Source organism: Eumetopias jubatus, unplaced genomic scaffold (genome assembly GCF_037043125.1).
Source record: "Eumetopias jubatus isolate StellerSeaLion01/CBP00866 unplaced genomic scaffold, mEumJub1_p1.0 scaffold_10, whole genome shotgun sequence".
NCBI lineage: Eukaryota > Metazoa > Chordata > Mammalia > Carnivora > Otariidae > Eumetopias > Eumetopias jubatus.
Window position 1 is genome coordinate 116,747,699 of NW_028274816.1, and position 27,223 is coordinate 116,774,921.

General features: G+C 36.5%; 1 protein-coding gene across 1 annotated transcript in view; it reads left to right on the forward strand.

Moving 5' to 3' along the window:
• BRIP1 (BRCA1 interacting DNA helicase 1) overlaps positions 1 to 27,223 on the forward strand; it is a 172,967-nt gene that overhangs the window by 47,201 nt on the left and 98,543 nt on the right. The window contains 4 exon segments of the mRNA XM_088027330.1: positions 4,645 to 4,935; positions 7,344 to 7,565; positions 10,688 to 10,887; positions 16,380 to 16,512. Coding sequence (XP_087883456.1) covers positions 4,645 to 4,935; positions 7,344 to 7,565; positions 10,688 to 10,887; positions 16,380 to 16,512 — 846 coding nt within the window.

Here is a 27,223-nt window from a genome sequence, read left to right on the forward strand (position 1 = left end):
AATAACAGATTGCCCTGCACTTTTTCTTTTAAAAGCTAACCTCTTTATTTTGAAGTAACTTTTTGATATGTGAAGAACTTCAAATTAGGACATCAATTATGCATCTGTTGGATAAATACAATGTTGTACATGTACAGTACTTGGCTTGGGGACATAAGTCACAGTCCTTCAGTTAAAAAAAGTTTTAAGTTATAGTCATGTGCAAAACACCATGTTTCTGAATGAGTTATATAAAGAAATGTAAGACATAGTTTCTGTCCTCAAGGAATTTGCAGTGTGGTTGAAAGACAGTACATGCACATGTGGAAAGTTTCAGAAAAGTATGTAATTATTTCATGGACCTAGTTTATCCTTTATTTCCTACAAATTAACTTCTTTTGGTCTTTTTACCTCTTTACTTTTTTTATATACTTACTTTTCACATAAATATACCCTTTTATGTCTGTGTGTAGAATTCAATTCAGAGCCTCCTTTTAGAAGGTTACCTGATTTTTGACTTAGCAAAATAACTTCTCTGACGATACAACAACATCCTTTGTTATTTTCCATTTTTAAATGTATTTAGTCACCATGCTCATTTTTATTTTTCAACTATTTAGGCATAGTAATTTTTTAATGCATTTTTTAAAGATTTTATTTATTTATTTGAGAGAGAGAGAGCGAGCGAGTGGGGTGAGGGGCATGGCAGGGCTCGATGCAGGGCTCGATCTCTGGACTCCAGGATCATGACCCGAACAGAAGGCAGGCGCTTAGCCAACTGAGCCATCCAGGCGCCCCTAGGCATAGAAATTTTTAGGTTGTTGTTTTTGTGGGGAAAGGTTGGAGAAAATTATGAAACTTTAGACCTTGACATTTTATCTTATTCTACTTGAACTTATAACTTTCTGAAAGAACTATTTCTGAAAATAGTGACAAGGACTCAGAATTTGGTCTTTCTTTCAAGATCAAATCTTAAAATCTTTCTTCATTCTTTCAGAAATTTAGATATATATTTCTATATCATAGGACAAGAGGGAGAATAGATAGAAATTGTTAGACATGAAGAGAATTTTCTAAAATCCTTGGTTGCTGACCTAAGAACAGTTTGACTATTGTAGATTTGAAATGTATTTTAAACAATTGACTCCTACATATGGAAAGAATATAGTGTCACGCCGACATGCATCTCTTGTGTTTCTTCTTATGTATGTAGGCTTCATGCCCAACTCATGACCCTGAAATCAAGTCACATGCTCCACTGATTGAACCAGCTAGGCGCCCTTATAGTTTTTTTTTTGTTTGTTTGGTTTGTTTTTTCTCTTTAAATGATAATGGAATTTTGGTGTTATTTGGGTTGATTTAGTGTTATTTCTTGTCTTTTGTTGAAGTAAAAGGACTCTAGGCAGTTTCTATAGGAAAAGCAGCCATCTCTTAAAGGGCTTGGCTCTGCCACCCCGTGTAGCTACTTTCAGGTCTTAGAGATTACAGGTTTTGGGGAGCCTATATGTTTTATCTTTCTTGACATGCAGATACGTTGGATGAAAGTGAACACTTTTTTAAATTTATTTTCCATTTCCTAATGCAATCTCTGTAAATTCAAAGGTCAAGAGCAAAAGGAAAATATCCCTTTGAAAGACAAACCTGATAGCTTGTTAGCAGGAGAAATACTTAATGAAAGGTACAACATTATTTTATTTTGTTCATTTATTGTTTCAAGACGGCTAGGTCAAAGTGTTTTCAGAGAGAGGCCATAAAGTGTTAGCCTATTAATTGGATTGGAGGATATTATGACTTCCTGCCATGACTGTTTTTAGTATTCTTTCTCTGGTTTTCTTACAGAATTGGAAGTAGGTGATTTTGGTACAAATAATTCTCTTTTGTTGCTAAATAAATGTCTTTTTGAAGCCTCTGTTCTCCTGCCACATTCTGTTTTTTTCTATATTAAATATGATTGTACCAAATCCATTAAATGGAAACTTCAATAGAAGATCACTTCTGAAGAAATAATTCTTCTTTAATATTGCAAAGGAAAAAGAAACAGCTTTCTTTCTTAATTTCCATCTTCTACAATACTTGCTCAACCACCCACTGAAAAACCATATTCTTGAGAGTCGGCCTCAAATTCGTAGATGATATAATTACTTCAGACCACTATAAAACATAATGAACAAAAATATGTTTAATATAAAATTAGCCATAGTTTATAATTTTATCAGTTATGGAGTGAAAAACAGATTTAAGGTACCTAAATAAAGCTGCTCTAATGGGAAAAGTTTTTTTTTTTAAAGATTTTATTTTATTTATTTATTTGAGAGAGAGAGCACAAGAGGGGGTAGGGTCAGAGTGAGAAGCAGACTCCCTGCCGAGCAAGGAGCCTGATGGGGGACTTGATTCCAGGACTCCAGGATCATGACCTGAGCCGAAGGCAGTCGCTTAACCAACTGCGCCACGCAGGTGCCTGGGAAAAGTTTTCTGAAAATAGTTCTTGATCTTTTATTTTTGTTAGTTACAGCTACTATCATAGCATTTTAAGATAGGGAGATCCTTTTTTAAAATTATTAATGCCAAATTCATCCCTTTTAAAAAGTAAAAAGTTTTAATACAGAACAGCAAGTTATAAAACTATATAATAGCATCCCTTTTTATTTGGAAAAATATGGGAGATATATATGTATGAAGGTACTTAAGTTATATATTAAATTATTTGTCAGAGGTGGTTGACTTATTTTTATTTCAGTATTGTTTGGACTTTTGGTTAGAAAAAAGTGGAATTAAAATAAAAGGTGTAGGTGATAAAGCTTTAACTGAAATTGATGTTGAAAGTGTTTCATCAAAAAGGAGGTTTTCTAAGCCTTGAGAGAAGACCACTTTATTGGATTACTTTTATGCTTGGACATAATATAGCTATATGGTATATAACATTTCAGTATTCAATTTAATATTCAGTATTTAATTTATTGTATCAAAGGAAGAGAAATAGTATAATGAGTGAAAAGATTAAAGGTACAGAAAAGTAAACTAATTCTACCTAGAGTTATCTTAATTCATTTACCAGGTTAATTAATGTGATCATTGCAAAGGCCAAAAAAGAATTCAGTCAGAAATACCATGATATAATTTGCATTCCATTTTCTGTGTGACCATAAATTGTTAGATATTGCAACATATGTAACATAAACCACATGTCAGCTGTTTCCGCCCCACTGTTGACAAGAGCCCCATTCATAACTCTTCTTTTTATCCTTTCAGTGAATAAGTAATTATTCAATATAGAAGGCAGGATATTTGGAACTGGCTATTTAATGTGGCAGCACTCTGTAATGAAATCTGCTGCTACTGGCAACCTGAGAGGGGAATGTAACAATTCCAGCATGGCTGTAACTTTATCTGCTTTGACTGACTGTTTATTTGGCACATCAGTGAACCTTTTATCCCAGTGAGTGACAGCTCCAGAAGGGTCACATTTACATCCATTCTATCATGTATTGTAATATTTAATGGCGGACAAGGTTGAGCGAGACTGGGAGTAATTTGAACTTCTTTTCCACTGAGTTGAGGCTAAAAGACAGCTTGATCCCCAGTATTGTGGTGTAACATGCTATGACTTAGCATTTGTTTATGAAGGCTACTCTTACTGATTATAATTAAAAAAAAAACAAGAAAAAACTTCAGTTAAAAGGTGTCTTTGTTCTATTGAACAAATTCTCTTAACCTACTGTGCTATTTAGCTTTTTTTCCCCATCAGTGACCACTTCTATAACCATTTCACAGTATTTCTCTTAAATGAGGCTGCATTTTGTCTCATTTGTATAGTAATTGAAGTTGAGGAGGGAATAGTTATTAACAACTCATGGTTCTAATATAGAGCGTTGAACTTTTTATTTTATTTTTGAGTTTGGAAACAAGAGAAAAATCAGGTAAATAACAGACTATATTCCTGCTCTTCCATATGTTGCGTTTAGGAGACATTTATCTAATTATTTTAATTGTGGAACTGAATTATGAGTAAAATTGTCCAGAAAAAGCTATCCTGAAAAATTTTACTGATGGATTTGAATTCCATGACAGGTAATCAAATTTCAGATGTATTTGTTCCACACAAGCAACCTGCCTCATTATTAAATATTGATAATTTGCATTCATTTGCATCCCTTTGCTAGAGGATAGTTTTCTTGTTTTTAATGCTATTTTAGATTCAACTTGATATTTCTATTTTTTTGTAAGCTGTATTTAAAATGCTCTTTAAAGTGTTGGTATAGAATATTTGAATGGGCTACACTGTGAACAAAAATAGCACTATCAACTCTAAACTGTATTATTACGAGTTCACTTGAAGCCTAAGCAAAAATGAAAATTGTCCTCCATTTTGTCTTATTTTTATAATTAAAACCTCATAAAACATTTGGAATTTGAGAGTCGGAATGATATGTTAGAAAGCCATGCAAATATGGAAACATTGTAACTTTTAAGAGTGCAAGAAAAGCAATTTGAAATGGAATTTGTAGTTTTTTCTTTAATGGCAAGTTTTAGATGATGTAATATCTTGACATTTCTCTTTATTTGACAGTTGTGATTTATTACTTATAGATTCTGATTCTCTGAGGGGTTTAATAACATTTTTTGTGGTAACCAGGCATAAGTTCTCTTTTCTTTCCTTTGTTATAGCCCCCTGGTCACTGTTCCAGGTGTTGTTGTTCTACTAAACAAGGAAGCAGTCAAGATTCCTCCAGTACGACTAAGAAGGATCATGGGGGGAAATCCAAGATACCCAAAATATATTTTGGGACACGCACACACAAACAGATAGCTCAGATTACTAGAGAGCTCCGGAGGACAGCGTACTCAGGGGTCCCAATGACTATTCTTTCCAGCAGGGATCATACTTGTGTCCATCCTGAAGTAGTAGGTAACTTCAACAGAAATGAAAAGTGCATGGAATTGCGGGATGGAAGAAACGTGAGTAAAGTTATTTTGTTTTAGAGAAAAAAATAAGCTGAAAAGATTCAATTTACTCAATTTTTTACATGTTCATTTTCTATTTTATATGTATATTTCCAGTGATAATCAAATAACATGAAAACCAAATGAATTGCTAGTATTGCTATTTTTTTTAAAGATTTTTATTTATTTATTTGACATAGAGAGAGACAGTGAGAGAGGGAACACAAGCAAAGCGAGTGGGAGAGGGAGAAGCAGGCTTCCCACGGAGCAGGGAGCCCAATGCGGGGCTTGATCCCAGGACCCTGGGATCATGATCTGAGCCGAAGGCAGACACTTAACCATTGAGCCACCCAGGTGTCCCTAGTATTGCTATTTTTTGAAAAATAATTTTACCATAAAATCTTTCTTCAAGTTTAAAATGATAGGTTTTGGTTCTAAAGCTTGGGGATATTTAATTCCTTGAAATTAATTTCCTAGTACCTCTTTGAAATCCCGCTACCAAAAGTAGTCAAATATGGATGATGTCATAGGAGGAGATAAAAGTATTTAAATAATTTAGCCTAATTCGATCTAATTAATATATTTTGTATATTTTAAAACTTCATGAGAAGATAGTTTATTTAGGCTCTCTGAGTAAATTTTTAAATGCTTTTTAATTGAAAGAAATATAATGATTATCCTATCTTGTAATTCTGATTAGTACAAACTTCTCTTTAAAAAAAGTTATATTAAATTATTAACTTTAAAAATATGTCATTGGTGGTTTTGAAGTTTTCAAGGGAAATCTTGAATAATATGAATTTGGTCAAGGTGGAATTGAGAAGTCTTCTTTAGTAAAACCAATAATTTTTTTGGCAGTATTAGTTTGATAGTCTGTGTACAGTTTAATAACTCATTTAGTCTGAAACTGAAGTTACAAGTCTGGAATATACTCAAATTATTCATGAACCATAAATTGATAGTCTGAAATGACCAATGGTAAATTAATATATTTTGAAAGTTGTTCTATCTTTCACTAGTATTTTGTCGAACAGAGTTGGTTCTACACAAAAGGCTATGAGCCATAGACCCTAGAGTTTAATTTAATTGATATATCACCTTCTACCATGTAATGTGAATATATTATTTTATATTATGCATTTCTTTCTCATTGGTTATAAATAATTGAAGATACCTGCTTTTGGTTGTCTGGACCTAATTCTGCCTCAGAATGCTTAGCTCATAGCCATACATGAACATTCTTTTTCTTGTTCTCAAGTCCTTAGGGTAATTTGGTATTGTAATGATGGCCAATTACAAAGTCACTATAGGTGTCTATGTTTACTATGGCTGAATTACCAAAGCGAAATGATAAATAGATAACTGACAGTTTGAGTGAAAAAGAGCTTAAAGTGTGATAACACTTCAATTGACAGACTCCCCTCAGGGTTGTGTTACACGGCTAAAATGGATGAGCCATTCTAGTTTTGCTATCAGCCTGCACAGGAGTGTCATTCTAAGTGCCCTTAAAGTCTAAACTTTCCGATTTTTTGGCTTGATCCAAAGGCACATGTGTTTTTGTTCACTGTTTCTTTTACGGTAGTCGTCCTATACTGGAAAAGCAATGCACTTACCTGCTAAAAGTTAATTTTTGTTTCAAGTAAGAAAAACTAATCTTAACTAGCCCCGGAAATAATTCTAAAAAATTATTTTAGATTTGGAAGAATTTTTTGTGAAGATGAGATTTAACAGTTAATAATCATGTTCTCATTATTTTAATATTGGGTCACATTTTAGAGATGTATCCATATGTACATAGTTATAGAAGAAGTATAAATGAAATACATCAAAATGTTACTAGTACATTCTTTCTGTGATAGAATTATAGATAATTTAGTGGGATTTTTAGTACTCCATTGTATCTTCCAGATATTTTATAGTGAACACTTCTATTTTTTTCCCCTAAGACATCCCTTTCTCCCTTTCTCCTTTCTTCCTTTCGTTTTACTTCTTTATATTTGATTAAGTAATACTGTCTCATGGCTCAAACTGTACAAAAATGTAAAAAGTGTTTATAGAGAAAAATCTCTCTCACTCCTGTCCCCAAGTCACTTAGTTGTCATCTTTGAAAGCAACCATTTTCTTGTGTATCCTTCAAGAAATGTTTTTTGCCTAATATCACTTTAATCAGAACAATGGCACAACAAACATAATTAAAAACATTTTTTTCAGGTTAGTTTAGAGTATTAGAGCTATACTGATCTGGAGCTCTATCTGAGTCAACTAATAGAGTTTCTTTAAAATGGCTGTGATTATGGTTATGGTATAATTTCTCTCCTGTAAAATCTTTGCCTTATGGTTTTAATGATGTTCTGAAAATTATGAGATAAACTTGTTTTATTCCTTTGTTGATTCACATTTCAGTAACGCATGTTTGTTTTTAGGGCAAATCCTGCTATTTTTATCATGGTTTACATAAAATTAGTGATCAACACACATTACAGACTCTTCAAGGAATGTGCAAAGCCTGGGATATAGAAGAACTTGTCAGTTTGGGAAAAAAACTAAAGGCATGTCCATATTACACAGCACGAGAACTAATAGAAGATGCTCACATAATATTTTGTCCTTACAACTATCTTCTAGATGCACAAATAAGGGAAAGTGTGAGTAACTATGTGAAAATTAGAACTTTTCTCCTACTTACTGGAATGTAAATGATCAATGTGAAAGCTTTTAGATGTTTTACTTTTTACTTTATTTTTTGCTTTATATTTAATTTATGTAAATGTATAAGCAGATTAGAGTCCTGAAAACATATACTGAGGTGTATTAAAAACTGAATTTTAGATCTTATCACCTTAATGTCCAAAGTAATTAATACTTTTAAGGACCTAGTACTGAGTGGGATTTTTTTTTTTAAAGATTTTATTTATTTATTCATGAGAGACAGAGGGAGAGAGAGAGAGAGAGAGAAGCAGAGGGAGAAGCAGTCTCCCAAGGAGCAAGGAGCCCGATGTGGGACTCGATCCCAGGACCCTGGGATCATGACCTGAGCCGAAGGCAGACGCTTAACCATCTGAGCCACCCAGGCGCCTGCCCTGAGTGGGATTTTGATGGGGTTTTTTCAGCCTATAATAATGACATTTTGGGCTTGACAATTCTTTGTTGTGGTGATATCTTGTGTACTGTAGGATGCTGAGCAGCATCTCTGGTTTTATCCACTAGACACCAGTAGCACCCTTACAGCTGTCACAATCAAAAATGTCTCCAGACATTGCCAAATATAACCTGGGGGTGCAAAATTACCCCCAGTTGAGACCTAGTAGTAAGTATCACTCCTTCTACTTATGAATGGTCAGAATTATTTTAAAACATTCATCTGAAGAATCTATAGTTTGAAGAACTTTGTGGGGAGAATATACTATGCAAATTATGCTTTGTGAGATTTTGAGAAATGAAGTTCGGATATAGCATTTGTGTTTATTTGCATGGTTCGTCTTAAAACCATCCAGTTGTTACAGCATAAGAGAAAAAATGAATAACTTGGGGGAGCCTGGGTGGCTCATTCAGTTAGTCGTCCGACTCTTGATCTCTGCTCAGGTCTTGATCTCAGGGTTATGAGTTTGGGCTCCATTTTGGGCCCCCCACTGGGCGTGGAGCTTACTTAAAAAAAAAAAAAGCGAATAACTTGGTATATTCACCTCTTATTCCTCTCTTTAGATCTTACTGCACAACTCTCATTAGCTTTCTATTTAAACTTAAAATTAATAGGCATTATTATGTTTACTATTTCTACTGTCCTACCTCTTATTTGGTTGCCTCTTAGCTAGGCCCCTTTCATTTGAGCCACTGTACATATTAATGCCAGGTCAGTCTTCCTAATATTACTTTTATTACAGCTTTCATCTGCTTCAAAATCTATTGCACTCTTGGCTCATGGGATAAAGTCCATATTTCTTTTTTATTTTATCTAATTTTTTAAATTTTTTAAAATTCAAATTCAATTAACATAGTGTATTATTAATTTCAGAGGTAGGGTTCAGCAAATCATCAGTCTTATATAATACCCAGTGCTCATTACATCACGTGCTATCCTTAATGTGCTATCCTTAATGTCCATAACCCAGTTACCCCATCCCCCCTACTCCCCTCCCCTCCCCTCCAGCAACCCTGTTTGTTTCCTATGACTGAGTCTCTTATGGTTTGTCTCCCTCTCTGACTTCGTCTTTTATTCTTCCCTCCCTTCCCACATGATCCTCTGTTCGGTCTCTTAAATTCCACATATGAATGAGATCATATGATAATTGTCTTTTTCTGATTGGCTTATTTTGCTTAGTATAATACTCTCTAGTTCCATCGATGTCATTGCAAATGGCAAGATTTCATTTTTTTGATGGCTGAGTAGTATTCCATTGTGTATATATATACCACATCTTCTTTATCAATTCATCTGTCGCTTAAAGTCCATGTCTCTTAAGCTTACTTTCAAGATGCTCAATAGTCTGGCTTGAATCTACCTTTTCTGATATCTCTGCCTCAAACTCCCAACTTGGACCCTTCAAAAATTACCTCATAGTCCCCTGAGGATACCTTGTTCTTAACTATATCTCTGCTTCTGATGATGCCTATATTGAAATGCCCCGACTCCCTTTGCTATCCAAATCCAAATTCTACTCACCTTTTATTTATTTATTTTTGAAGTGGGGGGACAGAGGGAGAGAGAGAGAGAGAATCTTAAGCAGGCTCCGTGCCCCGTGCGGAGCCTGACTTAGGGCTTGATCTCACAACCCTGGGATCATGATTCTAGCTGAAATGAAGAGTTGGACGCTTAACTAAGCCACCCAGGCAACCCTCTACTCATCTTTTAAACCCCAATATATTTCCTATTCTTCCATGGTTCTTTTTCAGTCATTGTCAACTCTGTATATTTTTTCCTCAGAATAACTCACTGGCAATTGCTTTGTTACATTACTTTGTATAAGCCAGGACTCTTTCAATTGCAAGTGACAGAAACCCAGCTTCATTAGAGCTTAAGAAAAAATACTTGGCTGACTTCATTGTGAAGGCTTTATTCTCAGGCAGTTTCTTTCCAGTGGGAACAAAGATAACCACAAGCAGCCACCTAACCTGGAAAAAAGAACATGATCTTATATTCAGCACCCAAATTTCTCTGATTGGCCTACCTTGAATCTCATCTCCTTTCTTGAACCTGTGACCACAGAGGGATGGAATACTTTAACTGACAAGCCTGGGTTCTGAGTCTATGGTGTGAGAGTGGTGATGTCCCTTAATTAACAGATTAACAGTTCTGTCAGCATCACATGGCAGCTGGGGAAGAACAGTTCTCAAAATGAAGGGTTGTAGCAACAACTAAAATGAAACAGATACATGCTGTATTTATATTAGTATTTGGAGAGTCTTTTGAATCTTGTATAATTATTTTAGTTTTAAAGTTTTTTTTTTAAACTCCTCTTTTAAAATTGGAGATTGCATAGTGAGATTTTTATACCCTTTTGTGTGGCCAGTTGTACCTTAATCCAGACTCAGTTAACTCATATTTTGGTTGATAGATTCGCAAAGTATTTTGAGAGTGAAAAATGGGAAACTATAATGTTGATATTTGTTAGCCTTAGTGCTTTAAAAGTTTTAGACCTAGAATCAGTTACTTAGATAATAATCCTTGCCATGTTGGCCTATAGTGTGAAGTTTTAAATGCAATATCTTGCCTACTGCTGTTAAGTCCATTTTACTGAATGTTTTACAGGAAAATTCTTTTGTCTTATAGATGGATATCAATCTAAAAGAACAGATTGTCATTTTAGATGAAGCTCATAACATTGAAGACTGTGCTCGGGAATCAGCAAGTTACAGTGTAACAGAAGTTCAGCTTCGGTTTGCTCGAGATGAACTAGATAGTATGGTCAATAATAATATAAGGAAGAAAGACCATGAACCTCTACGAGCTGTGTGCTATAGCCTAATTAAGTAAGAACATTTGTCTAACAGTGTCATTTGTGCTGCCTTTGTATTAAAATCATGTTCTATTATGCCATAGTATTTTAATTAGTAAACTTTGATCAGACAACTTGGGAAATGGATTATTCCTTGCCTGTTAAACTTTTAGAAATGGGCCAGTCCAAACTTTTGTCTTGTTCAAAAGAATATAATAAATAATCGATTTTTAAATTGGTAATTGTGAATCTTATTTCTAATTTAACAGCCCATGTATGATGTATATAGGACATTGGGCTGAACATTAAAGATTTTAAGTAACATTTTGAAATTTTGGATTATGGCTTTAACTTATTGCTTTATCTTTCAGTTTGAGTAGGATTCTGGTTTGATGAGTTTTAATCAAGATTTCACTACTTTAGTAGATTTAGTAATAGTTTTATTAAAGTTTACATTGAATTCCTTTTTATTAGACGTTAGGTTGTTGATCTAGAATCTCTTTATCTTAGATCTTGACCCTACATCCTATTCCATTTACTGTAGCAGTTTACTGTTTCCTTCATAGTGTACTTAGTTTTTTTTGAATGTTATATAGTCACATGTTTGAACATAAAAGATATACAAATTTATGTTGTAAAAACTCCTTTCCACCCCATTCCCCATCTGCTTAGTTTCCCCTCCTTCTGAATAAGTTTATCCTTCAGTGCATATTTATGAGCAATTCAGTGCATATATGAGCCAATATAGATACTTTCCCTATTCCTCCTTTTTTACCCAAATGATGGCATACTATACTTTCATTTTTTTTTGTCTTCTCCATTTTTTTTTTTTTAAGATTTATTTTAGAGAGAGTGTGTATGCATGTGAGGGAGAAGGGCAGAAGGAGAGGGGGAGAGAGAATCTCTAGCAGACTCCCTGCTGAGCATGGAACCTGACAATACAAGGCTTGATCTCACAACCCTGAGATTATGACCTGAGTCAAAATCAAGAGTCAGACGCTTAACTGACTGAGCCACCCCACTGCTCCATTGTCATCTTATTTTAAGCATAAAAATGTTATTTTTAAAGCCATTTTATTGAGGTATGATTGACATACACAAAACTGTAAATATTTAATGTATACAACTTGATGAGTTTGTGGATAAGTATACATCCATGAAACTATCATCACAATCTATGCCATAAACATCACCTCTGAAAGTTTCCTTCTGCCCTCTATATTATTTTTTTATAAGAACACTTAATGTAAGATCTACCCTCTTTGCAAATTTTTAAGTATACTGTACAGTATTGTTAATTATTGGCACTGTACTTTTACCTACATTTTCCTGTATCTTGCCTTTTTTCACTTAATATATTTTGGAGATGTTTCCATATCAAGATTTAGAAAGCTTTCTCAGTTTTAAAAAATAGTTGCCTGGAATTCTGTTACGTGGATGTACAATAATTTAACTAGCTTCTAATTAATAGGTATTGAGGTTTACAATCTTTGCTGTTACATTGCTGTAATGAATAACTTTGAACATAAATTATTTCATATGTATGGGAGTATATAGGAAAATTCCTAGAAATGGGATTGTTGTGTCAAAGCATAGATCTACCTGTAATTCTGACAAGGATTTCTAAAATTTACACAATAAGTGAGCAGGTGGAGGACTAATTTATACTCTTGTGAGCAATGTATGAGAGAATGAACGTTGTTTTTTTCTAGCCTGATGGGTGAAAAGTGGTATTCCAGTGCAGTTTTTACTTACATTTCTCTTAATATGATTGGTATTAAGCATTTTTTTTAAAGATTTATTGTTTTAGAGGGAGAGCGGGGTGGGCGGGGGGAGAGGCAGAAGGAGAGGGAGACAGAGTCCCAGGCAGACTCCGCACTGAGCGTGGAATCCAACGTGGGGCTCGTCTCACAACCCTGAGATCACGACCTGAGCTGAAACCAAGAGTAGGACACTTAACTGACTGGGCCACCCAAGTGCCCCAATATTAAGTATTTTAAAAGGCCACTTACATTTCCTTTTCTGTCAACTGTCTGTTGACATCTCTGTCCTTTCTTTGGTTTTGTTATGGTTGTTACTGATTTGTAGAAGCTCTTTGCAAATTAACCCTTTGCCTGTCTGTGATAAAAGTTGCAAATACATTTTCCCCTATTTTGCCATGTGCTTTGTGCCTTTCCTAGTGGTATTTTTGTCATGTAGCAGTTTTTCATTTTTATTTCACAGCATAATTTGTTGAAAGAGTTGTCTATAGTTGCTAATTCTATTTTCTCACTTCCCAGTCTTTCCTCACTGAAGTCAGTTGTGTTGTCTGCAGAATTCTACTAAAACTGTTCTTATCAAGGTCACCAGTGATCCATATGTTGCCAGATCCAAAGGTTAATTTTCTCTTACCTTACTCAGCCTCTCAACAGTGTTGTTTGGGCATTGTGGACCCTCACTCTATGAAAAATGTTTTTGGCTTACCTTCTGTGAAATAATGGAAAATATATACACATTGCTCTGTGTTCCTGGTTCCTGGCACAGAGTTCCTAAAACCTTTGTAATTTCCTAAGTGATAAGAGCACTAAGAGCATGTTTGACTCCAGTTCCTGACAGAACTCCCTAAATCCTTTGGGATTTCCTGGGTGCTAGGGCTGTCTTTTGTTCTAATGCGGTGATGCTTAGTGGGCTCCTGGATGGGGGTGGTCACTAGAAAGACTAAACCATGATTAGAAGCTTAGAACTTTCAGGGGCGCCTGGGTGGCTCAGTCGTTAAAGTATCTGCCTTCGGCTCAGGTCATGATCCCAGGGTCCTGGGATCGAGCCCCACATCGGGCTCCCTGCTCTGCAAGAAGCCTGCTTCTCCCTCTTGCACTCCCCCTGCTCTGTTCTCTCTCTCTGTCTCTCTCTCTGTCAAATAAATAAATAAAATCTTTAAAAAAAAGAAGGAAAGCTTAGAACTTTCAGCCCCCCCTCCCTCTGGAAAGGGGAGATTGGGAGTGGAGATTCATCATGCCTACGTGATGAAGCCAGGATTCAGAGAGCTTCCAGATTAGCAAACATATTTATGTGCTTGGAGCATCCCACCTTTCCAGGGGCAGAAGCTCCTGTGCTCAGACCCTTCCAGACCTCTCCCCATTTATCTCTTCATCTGGCTATTTATCTGTATCCTTTATTATATAATAAATTGGTAAACATAGGTGTTTCCTGGAGTTCTGTGGGTTGTTCTAGTAAGTGATCACACCTGAGGAGGGGTCATGGGAACCTCTGATTTATAATTGCTTGGTCAGAAGCACAGATGACATTTTGGACTTAAATGCTGGCCTCTGAGGTGAAGAGGTGGGGAGGGCAGTCTGGTGATATCTGAATGCTTAGCCTGTGGAGTTTATGCTAACTCCAGTTAGTGTCAGAATTGAATTGAATCATAGGACACCCAGTTAGTGTCTTGGAGAATTGCTTAGTGCAAGGAAAAAAAAAACCCACATATATTTAGTGACCAAATATGTCAGAAGTGAACTAGTGAGACAAGAGGACACATATAGGAGTACTTTTTCCTAGACAGCTTCTATGAGAACTGATTTTCCTCTTCCTCACAGTTCATTCTTTCTCAGTTTCTTTTGATAGTTCTTATTCTGTTTGATGTTTAAATGTTGAAGTGCCTCAGGACTTGGTCCTGGGACCTCATTTCTTCTCTATCTCTGTACTTTGCCTAAATTACATAACTGAGTACCATAGTGGTACTAGTAAGGCCTGAATCTCTGTCTAGCCCAATCAATAATAAATCTAGATTCTAATCTGTCTCTGGAATGCTATTTTCATATATCCAACTGTACTTTATATATGTCTGTTTGGATTTTATTTTCAACTTTACAAAACAAATTCCTTCCCTTCCCCTACTTACTCCGCCCAGATGCTCTGTCTTCCTTATCTAAGCAAACAGTACCAGCCAGTTCCTCAAATCAGAAATCTATTATCCTTGATTACTGCCTCACAATGCCACCTGTATAGTATATCCCAAATCCTTCAATCTCATATCTATTATCCCAGAATCATCTCTCAACTAGAATTCTGTAACAGCCTCCAGCAGGTCTCTGCTTTCATTCTTGCCTTTCTCCTATAATCCATTCTGGCTTAGAAACTGGAATCATCTTTTAAAACTTAAAATGGATTTTCTCTCTCTCTCTCTTTCTTTTTAAGATTGTATTTATTTAGAGAGAGAGTGCACTAGTTGGGGAAAGGGTAGAGGGAAAGGAAGAGAGAGAATCTCAAACAGACTCTGCAAGCGCAGAGCCAGACCCAGGGGTTGATCTCACAACCCTGAAGAGAGTCAAACGCTCAACAGACTTAGCCACCCAGGCGCCCCAGATTGTCTCTCTCTTATTTAAAATACTGCATTTAAGGGGTTCCTGGGTGGCTCAGTCAGTTAAGCATCTGACTCGACTTGGGCTTAGGTCATGATTTCAGGGTCATGGGATTGAGCCCCACATCAGGCTCTATGCTGGGTGTGGAGCCTGCTCAAGATTCCCTCTCCCTCTCCCTATGGTCCTACCCACCCCTCTGCTCACAGGCTCACGTTCTCTCAATCAACCCTCCATTTAAAATCTTCCCCTTTGCATTTTGAGTAGAATCCAGATTCCTTACCTTGGCTCAACATGATCTGATTCCTGCTTAACACTAATATTGTTCTAACATTGTTCATAATGTTATTCCTTATTGCCCATTGTGTTGCAACGACAGTTGCTTTCTGTCAGGTCTTTAAATAAGCAAAATTTGTTTACTATTTCAGAATCTTTGCACTACCTGTTGTTTCTGCTTTGAATTTTTTTTTTTCCTGATCCTTTCATGACGGGGTACTTTTTGCATTCAATTGTTAGAATAAATGTCACCTCACAGAGAAATTCCTTGACATTCAAATTAAAATAGCAAGTAGACTACATTAAGCTAATTTATTTTCATTATATGACTTTTCATTACCTGATATTTTCTTGCTTCATATATGTGTTTCTAAGTTTATTTTTCCCTTTAGTAGAATGTAATTTCCATGAGAATAGGATCTTGCCTATTTTACTTATTGCTGTATTTCCAGTACCCAGTCCCATTAGTGTCTGACATAATATAGGCATTTAAGTACTTACTGAATGTAAAAATGTATATGTATACATAAAAATGAATATATTTTCTAGTAACATTTTTGTCTTAATATGTAACACCTTAATTTCTATATTAGATTGTTTTATATTTCCTTTATGTGCATTTGGGATCAGCTCCTATACCTGGTTCTCAGTTGGAAAGATAAAACAGTGTGAATCTAAAAAAACACAACTGGGAAATCACATGCATGTTTCTCTTTTCTGAATAAAGCCTTGCTTTTTAGCTATATAAGTATTTATTGTGCAATATGAAACGTGCATGCATTTTAAAATGTCTTAATTCACATTTGGATCCTAAGAGTTTCAAGGAATATGATCAGTGTATCACAGTTCTCTTTGTTTTGTTGAAATAGTGCATGTAAGGATGATACTGGTTGATGGAATTGTTTTATTTTAGTTGGTTAGAAGCAAATTCTGAACATCTTATGGAAAGGGATTATGAATCATCCTGTAAAATATGGAGTGGAAGTGAAATGCTCTTAAATTTACACAAAATGGGCATCACCACTGCTACTTTTCCCATTTTGCAGGTAAGATTTTTTTTCTACCTGTGACATTTATTTACTGGATCAGAGATGGTTTAACAGTGAATAAATTAGTGCAGACTTAAAAAATGACAATTCAATTATTTTAAAATTTTATTATCTAAGTTTGGTAATCTTTTTAAAAAAATTTTTTATTGGTAATGTTAATCACCATACATTACATCATTAGTTTTTAATGTAGTGTTGCATGATTTATTGTTTGTGCATAATACCCAGTGTAAGTTTGGTAATCTTTAACTAATGGTGTAAATTATGGATTTAAAAAGTAGCATTATTTAGTTTGAAAGAAATACAGCTTAAAGGAATGAATTGCTTTGTTCAAATCTAAAAGAAGTCAATATTTTTAGGTTGTAAAATTATTTTGTCAGTTATAAGATTAAAAATTTGAAGATAAAAAGATAAGGAGAACAAAAAATAATTTTGTTCTCCTTAACTTAGACGTTATAAACCTGGGTGGATAGAAATCATGAGTGGGCTGGAGGTTACTATGAATCTCATGAAATTGTATGTAAAATTTTATGAGTATGTACTTTTGTACCTTTTTCTGAATAGAGGCTTTCTGACTTATATTGTGAAAGGTTTTTTTTTTTTCTTCCTTCAGATGAATGTTTTTCTTTTCTTTTCTTATTATTTTTTATTTAAATTCAATTAGCCAACATATAGTATATCATTAGTTTCAGATGTAGTGTTCAGTGATTCATCAGTTGTGTATAACACCCAGTGCTCATTAAATCACATGCCCTTCTTAATGCCCATCACCCAATTACCCCATCCCCCCACCCACCTCCCCTTCTGCAACCTTCGTTTTGTTCCCCAGAGTCAAGAGTCTCTCATGGTTTGTCTCCCTCTCTGATTTCTTCCTATTCAGTTTTCCCTCCCTTCCCCTGATCCTCTTTGCTATTTCTTATATTCCACATATGAGTGAAACCATATGATAATTGTCTTTTTCTGATTGACTTATTTCACTTAGCATAATACCCTCCAGTTCCATGTACATCGATGTAAATGGTAGGTATTTATTCTTTTTGATGGCTACGTAATATTCCATTGTATGTCTAAGCCACATCTTCTTTATCCATTCATCTGTTGAATGACATCTCGGCTCCTTCCACAATTTCGCTATTGTGGACATTGCTGCTATGAACACTGGGGCACGTGCCCCTTCGTTTCACCACATCTGTATCCTTGGGGTAAATACCCAGTAGTGCAATTGCTGAGTTATACAGTAGCTCTATTTTTAACTTCTTGTGGAACCTCCAAACTGTTTTCCAGAGTGGCTATCCCAACTTGCATTCCCACCAGCAGTGTAAGAAGGGTTCCCCTTTCTCCACATCCTCGCCAACATTTGTTGTTTCCTGTCTTGTTAATTTTAGCCATTCTAACTGGTGCAAGTGGTTTCTCATTGTGGTATTGATTTGTATTTTCCAGATGACAAGTGATGTGGAGCATTTTTTCATGTGTCTGTTGGCCATTTGTACGTCGTCTTTGAAGAAATGTCTGTTCATGGCTTCTACCCATTTCTTGACTGGATTATTTGTTTTTTTGGGTGTTGAGTTTGAGAAGTTCTTTATAGATCTTGGATACCAGTCCTTTCTCTGATATGTCATTGCAAATATCTTCTCCCATTCCATAGGTTGCCTTTTAGTTTTGTTGACTGTTTCCTTTGCTGTGCAGAAGCTTTTTATCTTGATGAGGTCCCAATAGTTCATTTTTTATTTTGTTTCCCTTGCCTTTAGAGACGTGTCTTGCAAGAAGTTGCTGTGGCTGAGGTTGAAGAGGTTGCTGCCTATGTTCTCCTCTAGGATTTTGATGGATTCCTGTCTCACATTTAGGTCTTTTGTCCATTTTGAGTTTATCTTGGTGTGTGATGTAAGAGAATGGTCCAGTTTCATTCTTCTGCATGTGTCTGTCCAGTTTTCCCAGCACCATTTATTGAAGAGACTGTTCTTTTTCCATTGGATATTCTTTCCTTCTTTGTTGAAGATTAGTTGACCATAGAGTTGAGGGTCCATTTCTGGGCTCTCTATTCTGTTCCATTGATCTATGTGTCTGTTTTTATGCCAGTACCATGTCTTAATCACAGTTTGTAATGTAGCTTGAAATCAGGCATTGTGATGCCCCCCAGCTTTGGTTTTCTTTTTCAACATTTTCTGGTGATTCAGGGTCTTTTCTGGTTCCTTGCAAATTGTAGGATTATTTGTTTCAGCTCTGTGAAAAACGTCGATGGTTATTTTGATAGGGAGTACATTGAATGTGTAGATTGCTCTGGGAGGCATAGACATTTTAACAACATTTATTCTTCCAATCCATGAGCATGGAATGTTTTTCTATCTCTCTGTGTCTTCCTCAATTTCTTTCATAAATGTTATATAGTTTTTAGAGTACAGGTCCTTTACATCTTTGGTTAGGTTTATTCCTAGGTCTCTTATAGTTTTTGGTGCAATTGTAAATGGGATCTACTCCTTAATTTCTCTTTATTCAGTCACATTGTTAGTGTATAGAAATGCAACTGATTTCTCTGCATTGATTTTGTATCCTGCCATATTGCTGAATTACTGTATGAGTTCTAGCAATTTTGGGGTGGAATCTTTTGGGTTTTTCATGTAAAGTATCATGTTATCTGCGAAGAGTGAGAGTTTGACTTCTTTGCCAATTTGAATGCCTTTTATTTCTTTTTGTTGTCTGATTGCTGAGGCTAGGACGTCTAGTACTATATTGAACAACAGTGGTGATAGTGAACATCCCTGCTGTGTTCCTGATCTTAGGGGAAAAGCTTGCAGGTTTTCCCCATTGAGAATGATATTTGCTGTGGGCTTTTCATAAATGGCTTTTATGATAGTGAGGTATGTTCCCTTTATCCCTACATTGTGAAGAGTTTTAATCAAGAAAGGATGCTGTATTTTGTCAAATGCTTTTTCTGCATCAATTGAGAGGATCATGTGGTTCTTGTCTTTCATTAATGTGATCTATCACGTTGATTTATTTGCGAGTGTTGAACCACCTTTGCAATCCAGGAATAAAACCCACTTGGTCGTGGTGAATAATCCTTTTAATGTACTGTTGGATCCTATTGGCTATATCTTGGTGAGTATTTGGCATCCATGTTCATCAAGGATATTGGTCTGTAATTCTTTCTGATGGGGTCTTTGTCCTGTTTGGGGATCAAGGTAATGCTAGCCTCATAGAATGAGTTTGGAAGTTTTCCTTCCATTTCTATTTTTTGAAACAGCTTCAGCAGAATAGGTATTATTTCTCTTTTAAATGTTTAGTAGCATTCCCCGGGAAGCCATCTGGCCCTGCAGTCTTGTTTTTTGGGAGGTTTTTTGGTTACTGCTTCAGTTTCCTTACTGGTTATTGGTCTGTTCAGATTTTCTGTTTCTTCCTGTTTCAATTTTGGTAGTTTATGAGTTTCCAGGAATGCATCCATTTCTTCCAGATTGCCTAATTTGTTGGCATATAGTTGCTCATAATATGTTCTTAAAATTGTCTGTATTTCCTTGGTGTTGGTCATGATCTCTCCCCTTTCATTCATGACTTTATTAATTTGGGTCTTTTCTCTTTTGGATAAGTCTGGCTAGTGGATTATCAATCTTACTAATTCTTTCAAAGAACCAGCTTCTAGTTTCATTGATCTGTTCTGCTCTTTTGGTTTCTGTTTCGTTGATTTCTGCTCTAATCTTTATTATTTGTCTTCACCTGCTGGGTTTAGGCTTTATTTGTTTTTCTTTCTCCAGCTCCTTTAGGTGTAAGGTTAGCTTGTGTATTTGAGATTTTTCTAATTCTTTGAGAGAGGCTTGTATTGCAATGTACTTCCCTCTGAGGACTGCTTTTGCTATATCCCAAAGGTTTTGAACAGATGTGTTTTCATTCTCATTAGTTCCATGAATTTTTAAAATTCTTCCTAAATTTCCTGGTTGACCCATTCATTCTTTAGTAGGATGCTCTTTAACCTCCAAGTGTTTGAGTTCCTTCCAAATTTCCTCTTGTGATTGAATTCAAGTTTCAAAGCATTGTGGTCTGAAAATATGCAGGGGATAATCCCAATCTTTTGGTTTCAGCTGAGACCTGATTTGTGACTCAGTATGTGATCTGTTCTGGAGAAAGTTCCATGTGCACATGAGAAGAATGAGTATTCTGTTGTTTTAGAATGGAATGTTCTGTACACATCTATGAAGTCCATCTGGTCCAGTGTGTCATTCAAAGCCCTTGTTTTTTTGTTGATCTTCTGCTTAGATGATCTGTCCATTGCTGTGAGTGGGGGGCGTTGAAGTCCCCTACTATTAATATATTATTATCAATGTGTTTCTTTACTTTGGTTATTAATTGGTTTATATAATTGGCTGCTCCCATTGGGTTGGGGGCATAAATATTTACAACTGTTAGATCTTCTTGTTGGATAGACCCTTTAAGTATGATATAGGGTCCTTCTTCATCTCTTACTACAGTCTTTGGTTTAAAATCTAATTTGTCTGATATGAGGATTGCTACCCCAGCTTTCTTTTGAGGTCCATTAGCGTGGTAAATGGTTCCCCACCCCCTCACTTTCAGGTTAGTGGTGTCTTTAGATCTAAAATGGGTCTCTTGTTGACAGCATATGGATGGGTCTTGCTTTTTATCCAGTCTGATACCCTGTGTCTTTTGATTGGAGTATTTAATCCATTTACATTCAGAGTAACTATTGAAAGACATGGATTTAGTGCCATTGTATTGTGTGTAAAGTCCCTGTTTCTGCAGATTTTTTTAAAAAGATTTTATTTATTTATTTATTTATTTATTTATTTATTTATTGGAAAGAGAGTGATAGTGAGAGAGCACAAGCAGGAGGGTAGCGACAGAGGGAGAGAGAGAGAGAAGCAAACTCCCCACTGAGCAGGGAGCCCGACGCGGGGCTCAGTTCCAGGACCCTGAGATCATGACCTGAGCTGACAGACGCTTAACCAACTGAGCCACCCAGGCACCCCCCCTTTTCTGTAGATTGTCTCTGTTTCTTTCTACTCTATGTTATTCTTGGCTTCTCTCTTCGCTTACAGAATCCCCCTTAATATTTGTTACAGGGCTGGCTTGGTGGTCACATATTCTTTCAGTTTCTGTCTGTCCTGGAAGCTCTTTATCGCTCCTTCCATTCTGCTTTTTTTTTTTTAAAGATTTTATTTATTCATTTGAGACACAGAGATACAGAGAGAGAGAGCATGAGCAGTGGGAGAGGCAGAGGGAGAGGAAGAAGCAGACTCCCTGCTGAGTCAGGAGTCCAATGTGGGGTTTGATCCTAGGACCCTGGGATCATGACCTGAGCCAAAGGCAGATGCTTAACCATCTGAGCCACCCAGCTGCCCCTCTCCTTCCATTCTGAATGACAGCCTTGCTGGATAAAGTATTCTTAGGTGCATGTTCTTCTCATTTGGTACCCTGAATATATCATGCCAGCCCTTTCTGGCCTGCCAGGTTTCTGTGGATAGGTGTGATGTTCCCCCCTCTGTAGGTAAGGAGCCTCTTGTCTCAAGCTTCTCTCGGGATTCTCTCTTTTTCTCTAAAATTTGCATGCTTCACTATTATATGTCAGGATGTTGATCTATTTTTATTGATTTTGGGAGGAGTCCTCTCTGCCTCTTGGACATGAATGCTTGTTTTCCCAGATTAGGGAAGTTCTCTCTCTCTCTCTTCCTGCTTGGACACCCCAATAATTCTGACTTTGGTACCTTTCATGGCATCATTAATTTCTCGAAGCCTTTGTTTATGGGCTATTAGTTGTTTTTCTCTTTTTTTCAGCTTCCTTCTTTTCCATCAGCCTGGCTTATAGATCACTTACTCTCTCTTCTGTCTCATTCACCCTGGCTGTTAGTGCATCCAATTTAGACTGCATCTCAGTTATAGTATTTTTATGTTCGACCTGATTAGATCTTACTTCTGCACCGAGAGATTCTCTGCTGTCTTTATGGTTTTTTCAAGCCCAGCTATTGACTTTATAATTGTTATCCTGAATTCCATCTCTGACATCTTATATCCGTATCAATTAGATCTGTGGCAGAGAATATTACCTCTGGTTCTTTCTTTTGTTGTGAATTCCTCCTTCTAAGTCATTTTGCCCAGAGAAGAATGGGTGAGTGAGTGAGCAGAATCAAAAATACCAACCATGACCCAAGCTAAATACACACTAGACAAATCCGAAGTGGTCAGAAATCAAAACGGAAAAGCAAATAAAAACAAAACAAAAAAGAAAAAGGAAGAAAAGGGGGTGGGGGAAGAGAGACTATATATAATCTCACAGCGTGGACGAAGCACGGTGATCCACTTGTTCCTGAGTGAATTTTGGTCTGTGTGTTAGACGCACTAAATCCCAAAATTGCAAAGAAAGCAAAACTTATATGTATACAAAATAAAATTGAATAGAGTGAAAAAAGGCCAAAAATGAAGCATATATCTATAAAATGTAGATGTAAAAAATAGTTAAAAAGCGACTTAAAACCAAAGAATTGATAAAAGAAGAAACTAGTTGAAATGGGGAAAATAAAAAGAAATGGAAAATTTTAGACAGAAAGATAAGCAAATCATGAGAAAAAAACCTCAGGTTCTGTATACTATTTTCCTCTAGTGCTGGAGTTTTACAGTCGTGTGGGATCCATAAACTAGTTGTGCACCTGTTCTTCCTGTTGGTCTTCTGGGGGAGGGGCCTGCTGTGCTGCTTCTCAGGTGTCTTTGCTTGGGCAGAGTTGCACTGCCCCTTGCCAGGGGGCTGGGCTTAGTGTAAGCTGGTCCTGATTGTGGTTTTTGTTCCCTGAAGGTTTTCTGTGCCTCTTTAGAGGATCAGAATAAAAATGGCCCTGCCCTGATCTCCAGCCCCAGAGCCAAAAGATCACGGTCCCCCCTCTTCAATAAACCCTCTGAGACAAACAGTCTTCACTTTTGTGTGTGCCAAACTCCACAGACTCCTGTGGTGCATGCCCACAGCAATCCTCCTGGGCAGGGAGGGGAGTCCAAGTGACCTGCATTATTGCCCTTTGTGTGTCCTGGGGCTGAGAGCAGTTGTGGGCTGCCCTGAGAGCTGTTGCCCAGTCATGGGCACCCGTTTCACCCCTCCCAGGGATGGCAGATGGTCCCTGCATTCAAGTCCTTTTCAGGGTGCACTGGTGGAGAGTGGTCACCTCATCGGTCCAGCTCACGGTTTATGGCCACCTGAGCTGAGAGTTCTCTCCTGGGCTTGCTGACTGTAACCAGTTTTCCTGCTCCACTGCTTGGGCAACTCTATTGACTCAGGCTCTCCTGTTAGTTCTGTGGCTCTTGGGATCCTGAGACCACACTGAATTCTGCCCTTTTCATCCCCTGAGCCCCTTTCAGATAGGGATGTCTCTCACTGGAGCAGAAGGGTTCCAAGTTTGCCCTCTGGGGCTATATCACTTTCTGGCAGTGGGCTTGTGGAGGCTCCCTCCCCCCTCCGTTTATCTTCTGATATCTCCCCTCCGACTCATGTCTCTGCACCTCGTACCTTGCAAAAAGCAGCTGCTTTTCTACTTGCAGAGTTCTAAATATATTTTCTTACATCTCAGGTTGAATTCATGGGTGTTCAGAATGGTTTGATAGTTATCCAGCTAAATTCAAGGGACCAGATGAAACGAGGGCCCCTACTCTTCTGCCCTCTTGCCTCCTCCTATCCTCTTTTCTTTTTTGTTCTTAATTACTTATTTAAATCAATAGACTTTGCTTTTAAGAGTGGTTGTTTTAGGTTTACAGAAAAATTGAGCAGAAAGGACAGAATTCTCATATACCCTCAACCCTAGCTACACACACACACACACACACACACACACACACACACACACACACACACACACACACACACACACACACACACTACAGTTTCTCCAGTTAATAACATTTTACAGTAATATAGTACATTTGTTATATTTGATACAATATCATTATATTATTGTTTACTAAAGTCCATAGTTTACATTAAGGTTCACTCTCTATTTTGTACAATTCTGTGAGTTTTGATAGAAACAAAGTCATGTATTTACCATTACAGTGTCATACAGAATATTTTCACTGCCTTAAAAATCTTCTGTGCTACACTTAACTAATTCATCCCTTTACCATACTTCATTTCCCCTGCTGAACCTCTGGTAACCAGTGATTTTTTTTTTTTTCCTGACTCCATAATTTTGCCTTTTCCAAAATACCATTTAGTTGGAATCATACTAAGCTTCCCTCATGTCTTTTTATGGCTTGATGGCTTGTTTCTTTTTACTGCTAAACAATATTCATTGTATGTATGCACACCATTTTTTTATCCTTTCACCTACTGTAGGACATACTGGTGGCTTCCAAGTTTGGGCAATTCTGAATAAATTTGTTATAAACATTTGTGTGCATATTTTTGTGTGGTTGTGCTTTCTTCTTATTTGGGTAAATACTTAGTACAATTATTATATTGTATGGTAAGACTGTTTTTAGCTGTGCAAGAAACTGCTGTCTTCCAAAGTGGCTGTGCTGTTTTACATTCCCATCATCAGTGAATGAGGGTTCCTGTTATTATCCATCCTTGCCAACATTTGGAATTGTCAGGGTTTTGAATACCAGCCATTCTAATAGATATGTAGTAGTATCTTATTATTGTTTTAATTTACAATTCCCTAATGACATTTGATGTGGAACATCTTTTCACATGCTCTTTTGCCATCTGTATATCTTATTTGTGAGATGTGTCTTCAGATCTTTTGCCTACTCTTCAGTTGGGTTCTTTGTCTTCCTGTTGTTGAGGTTTAAGTGTTCTCTGTATATTTGGTATACAAGTCCTTCATCAGATACGTGTTTGCAGATATATTCTTCTAGTCTGTGGCTTTTCATTTCATTCTATTAACAGTGTCTTTTATGGAACATAAGTTTTTAGTTTTGACAAAGTTCAGCTTACCAATTTTTTTTTTTTGATGGACCATGCTTTAGGTGTTGTGTCTAAAAACTCACCACCAAACCTGAAGTCACTTAGATTTTCTTCTGTCTTTTCTTCTAAAAGTGTTAGAGTTTTCATTTTACATTTTTAGTTAATTTTTGTGAAAGATAGAAGGTCTGTATCCAGATTCATTTCTTTGCATGTAGATGTCCAATTATTCTATCACCATTTGTCGGAAAAAACCATCCTTCTCCATTGGATTGTCTTTGCTCCTTTGTTAAAGATAGTTGACTATATCCTTGTGGGTCCATTTTTAGGCTCTTTGTTCTTTTCCATTGATTGATTTTTTTTTAATTTAAAGATTTTATTTATTTATTTGAGAGAGAGCACGAGAGGGAAGAGGGTCAGAGGGAGAAGCAGACTCCCTGCTGAGCAGGGAGCCCAATGCGGGACTCGATCCCGGGACTCCAGGATCATGACCTGAGCCGAAGGCAGTCGCTTAACCAACTGAGCCACCCAGGCGCCCTTCCACTGATTGATTTTCCTGTTCCTTTATTAATACCACACTATCTTGATTACTATAGATTTGTAGTAAGTCTTGAAGTTGGATAGTATCAGTTCTCTTTCTTCTGTATTGTGTTGATTATTCTGGTTTGTTTCCTTCCAGATTAACTTTAGACTCAGTTTGTCAATATCCACAAAGTAACTTTCTGGAATTTTGATTGAGATGGCATTAAATCTATAGATCAAACTAGGAAGAACTAACAACTGGACAATATTGAATCTTCCTATCTATGAACAGAGAGTATCTCTCCATTTGTTTGGATCTTTGATTTCTTTTATCAGAGTTTTGTAATTTTCCTCATGTGGACTTAAAGAGGTTTTTGAACCAAAACAGATAGGAACTATGGCTACCGTGATCACCACTAGCCTTCTGGGCATATGAATATAAAAAATGTGTTTTAATCAGATTATACTTATAATTTTTGCCCTGCATTTTTTAAAATGCAATATAGTATTGTAAGTATTGTCCGTATTATGACATCTTTCCATGATTTTTTGCATAAACTTTACATTTGAAAGGTGAGCTGTATACTTTAGTACATTATATATATTATAATTTAATAAAAATGTACAAATACATACATGTCAAAGGAAAAAACTTAGAAAATACGAAAGACACAAAGGAAAAAACTCATAAACTTAAAGATGATCGTTATTAACTTTTGGATTTATATCCACCTATCTTATTTTATGCATATATTTACTTGACATAGATTTCTGATATGATACATATTTCTTTGCAGCCTCTTTTCATTTAATGTTATGAGTACTTTTTTTTTAAGATTTATTTATTTCAGAGAGAGCACATGTGCAAGCGGTGGGGAAGGGCAGAGGGAGAGGGAGAGAATTTCAAGCAGACTCCCCACTGATCATGAAGCCTGTCAGGGGCTTGATCACAGGACCCTGAGATCAAGAGTGGGATGCTTAAATGACTAAACCACCCCGGTGCCCCTACAAGTACTATTTTAATAGATTCTTTCACATGATTTTTATTCTTTTAAGTATTTATTTATTAGAACGGGGACTGGCGGGGGAGAGAGCAGAGGGAGAAAGAATCTTAAGCAGATTGTGCACTGAGCGTGGAGCCCATGCAGGACTCCCAAATTACGACCCTGAGATCACAACCTGAGCCAAAACCAAGAATTGGAGCCTTAACTGACTGAGCCACCCAGATGCCCCTTTCACATGATTTTTAATTGCAGTGTAGCATTTTTGTGAGTGCACATATTCTAAATTACTTGATGAATC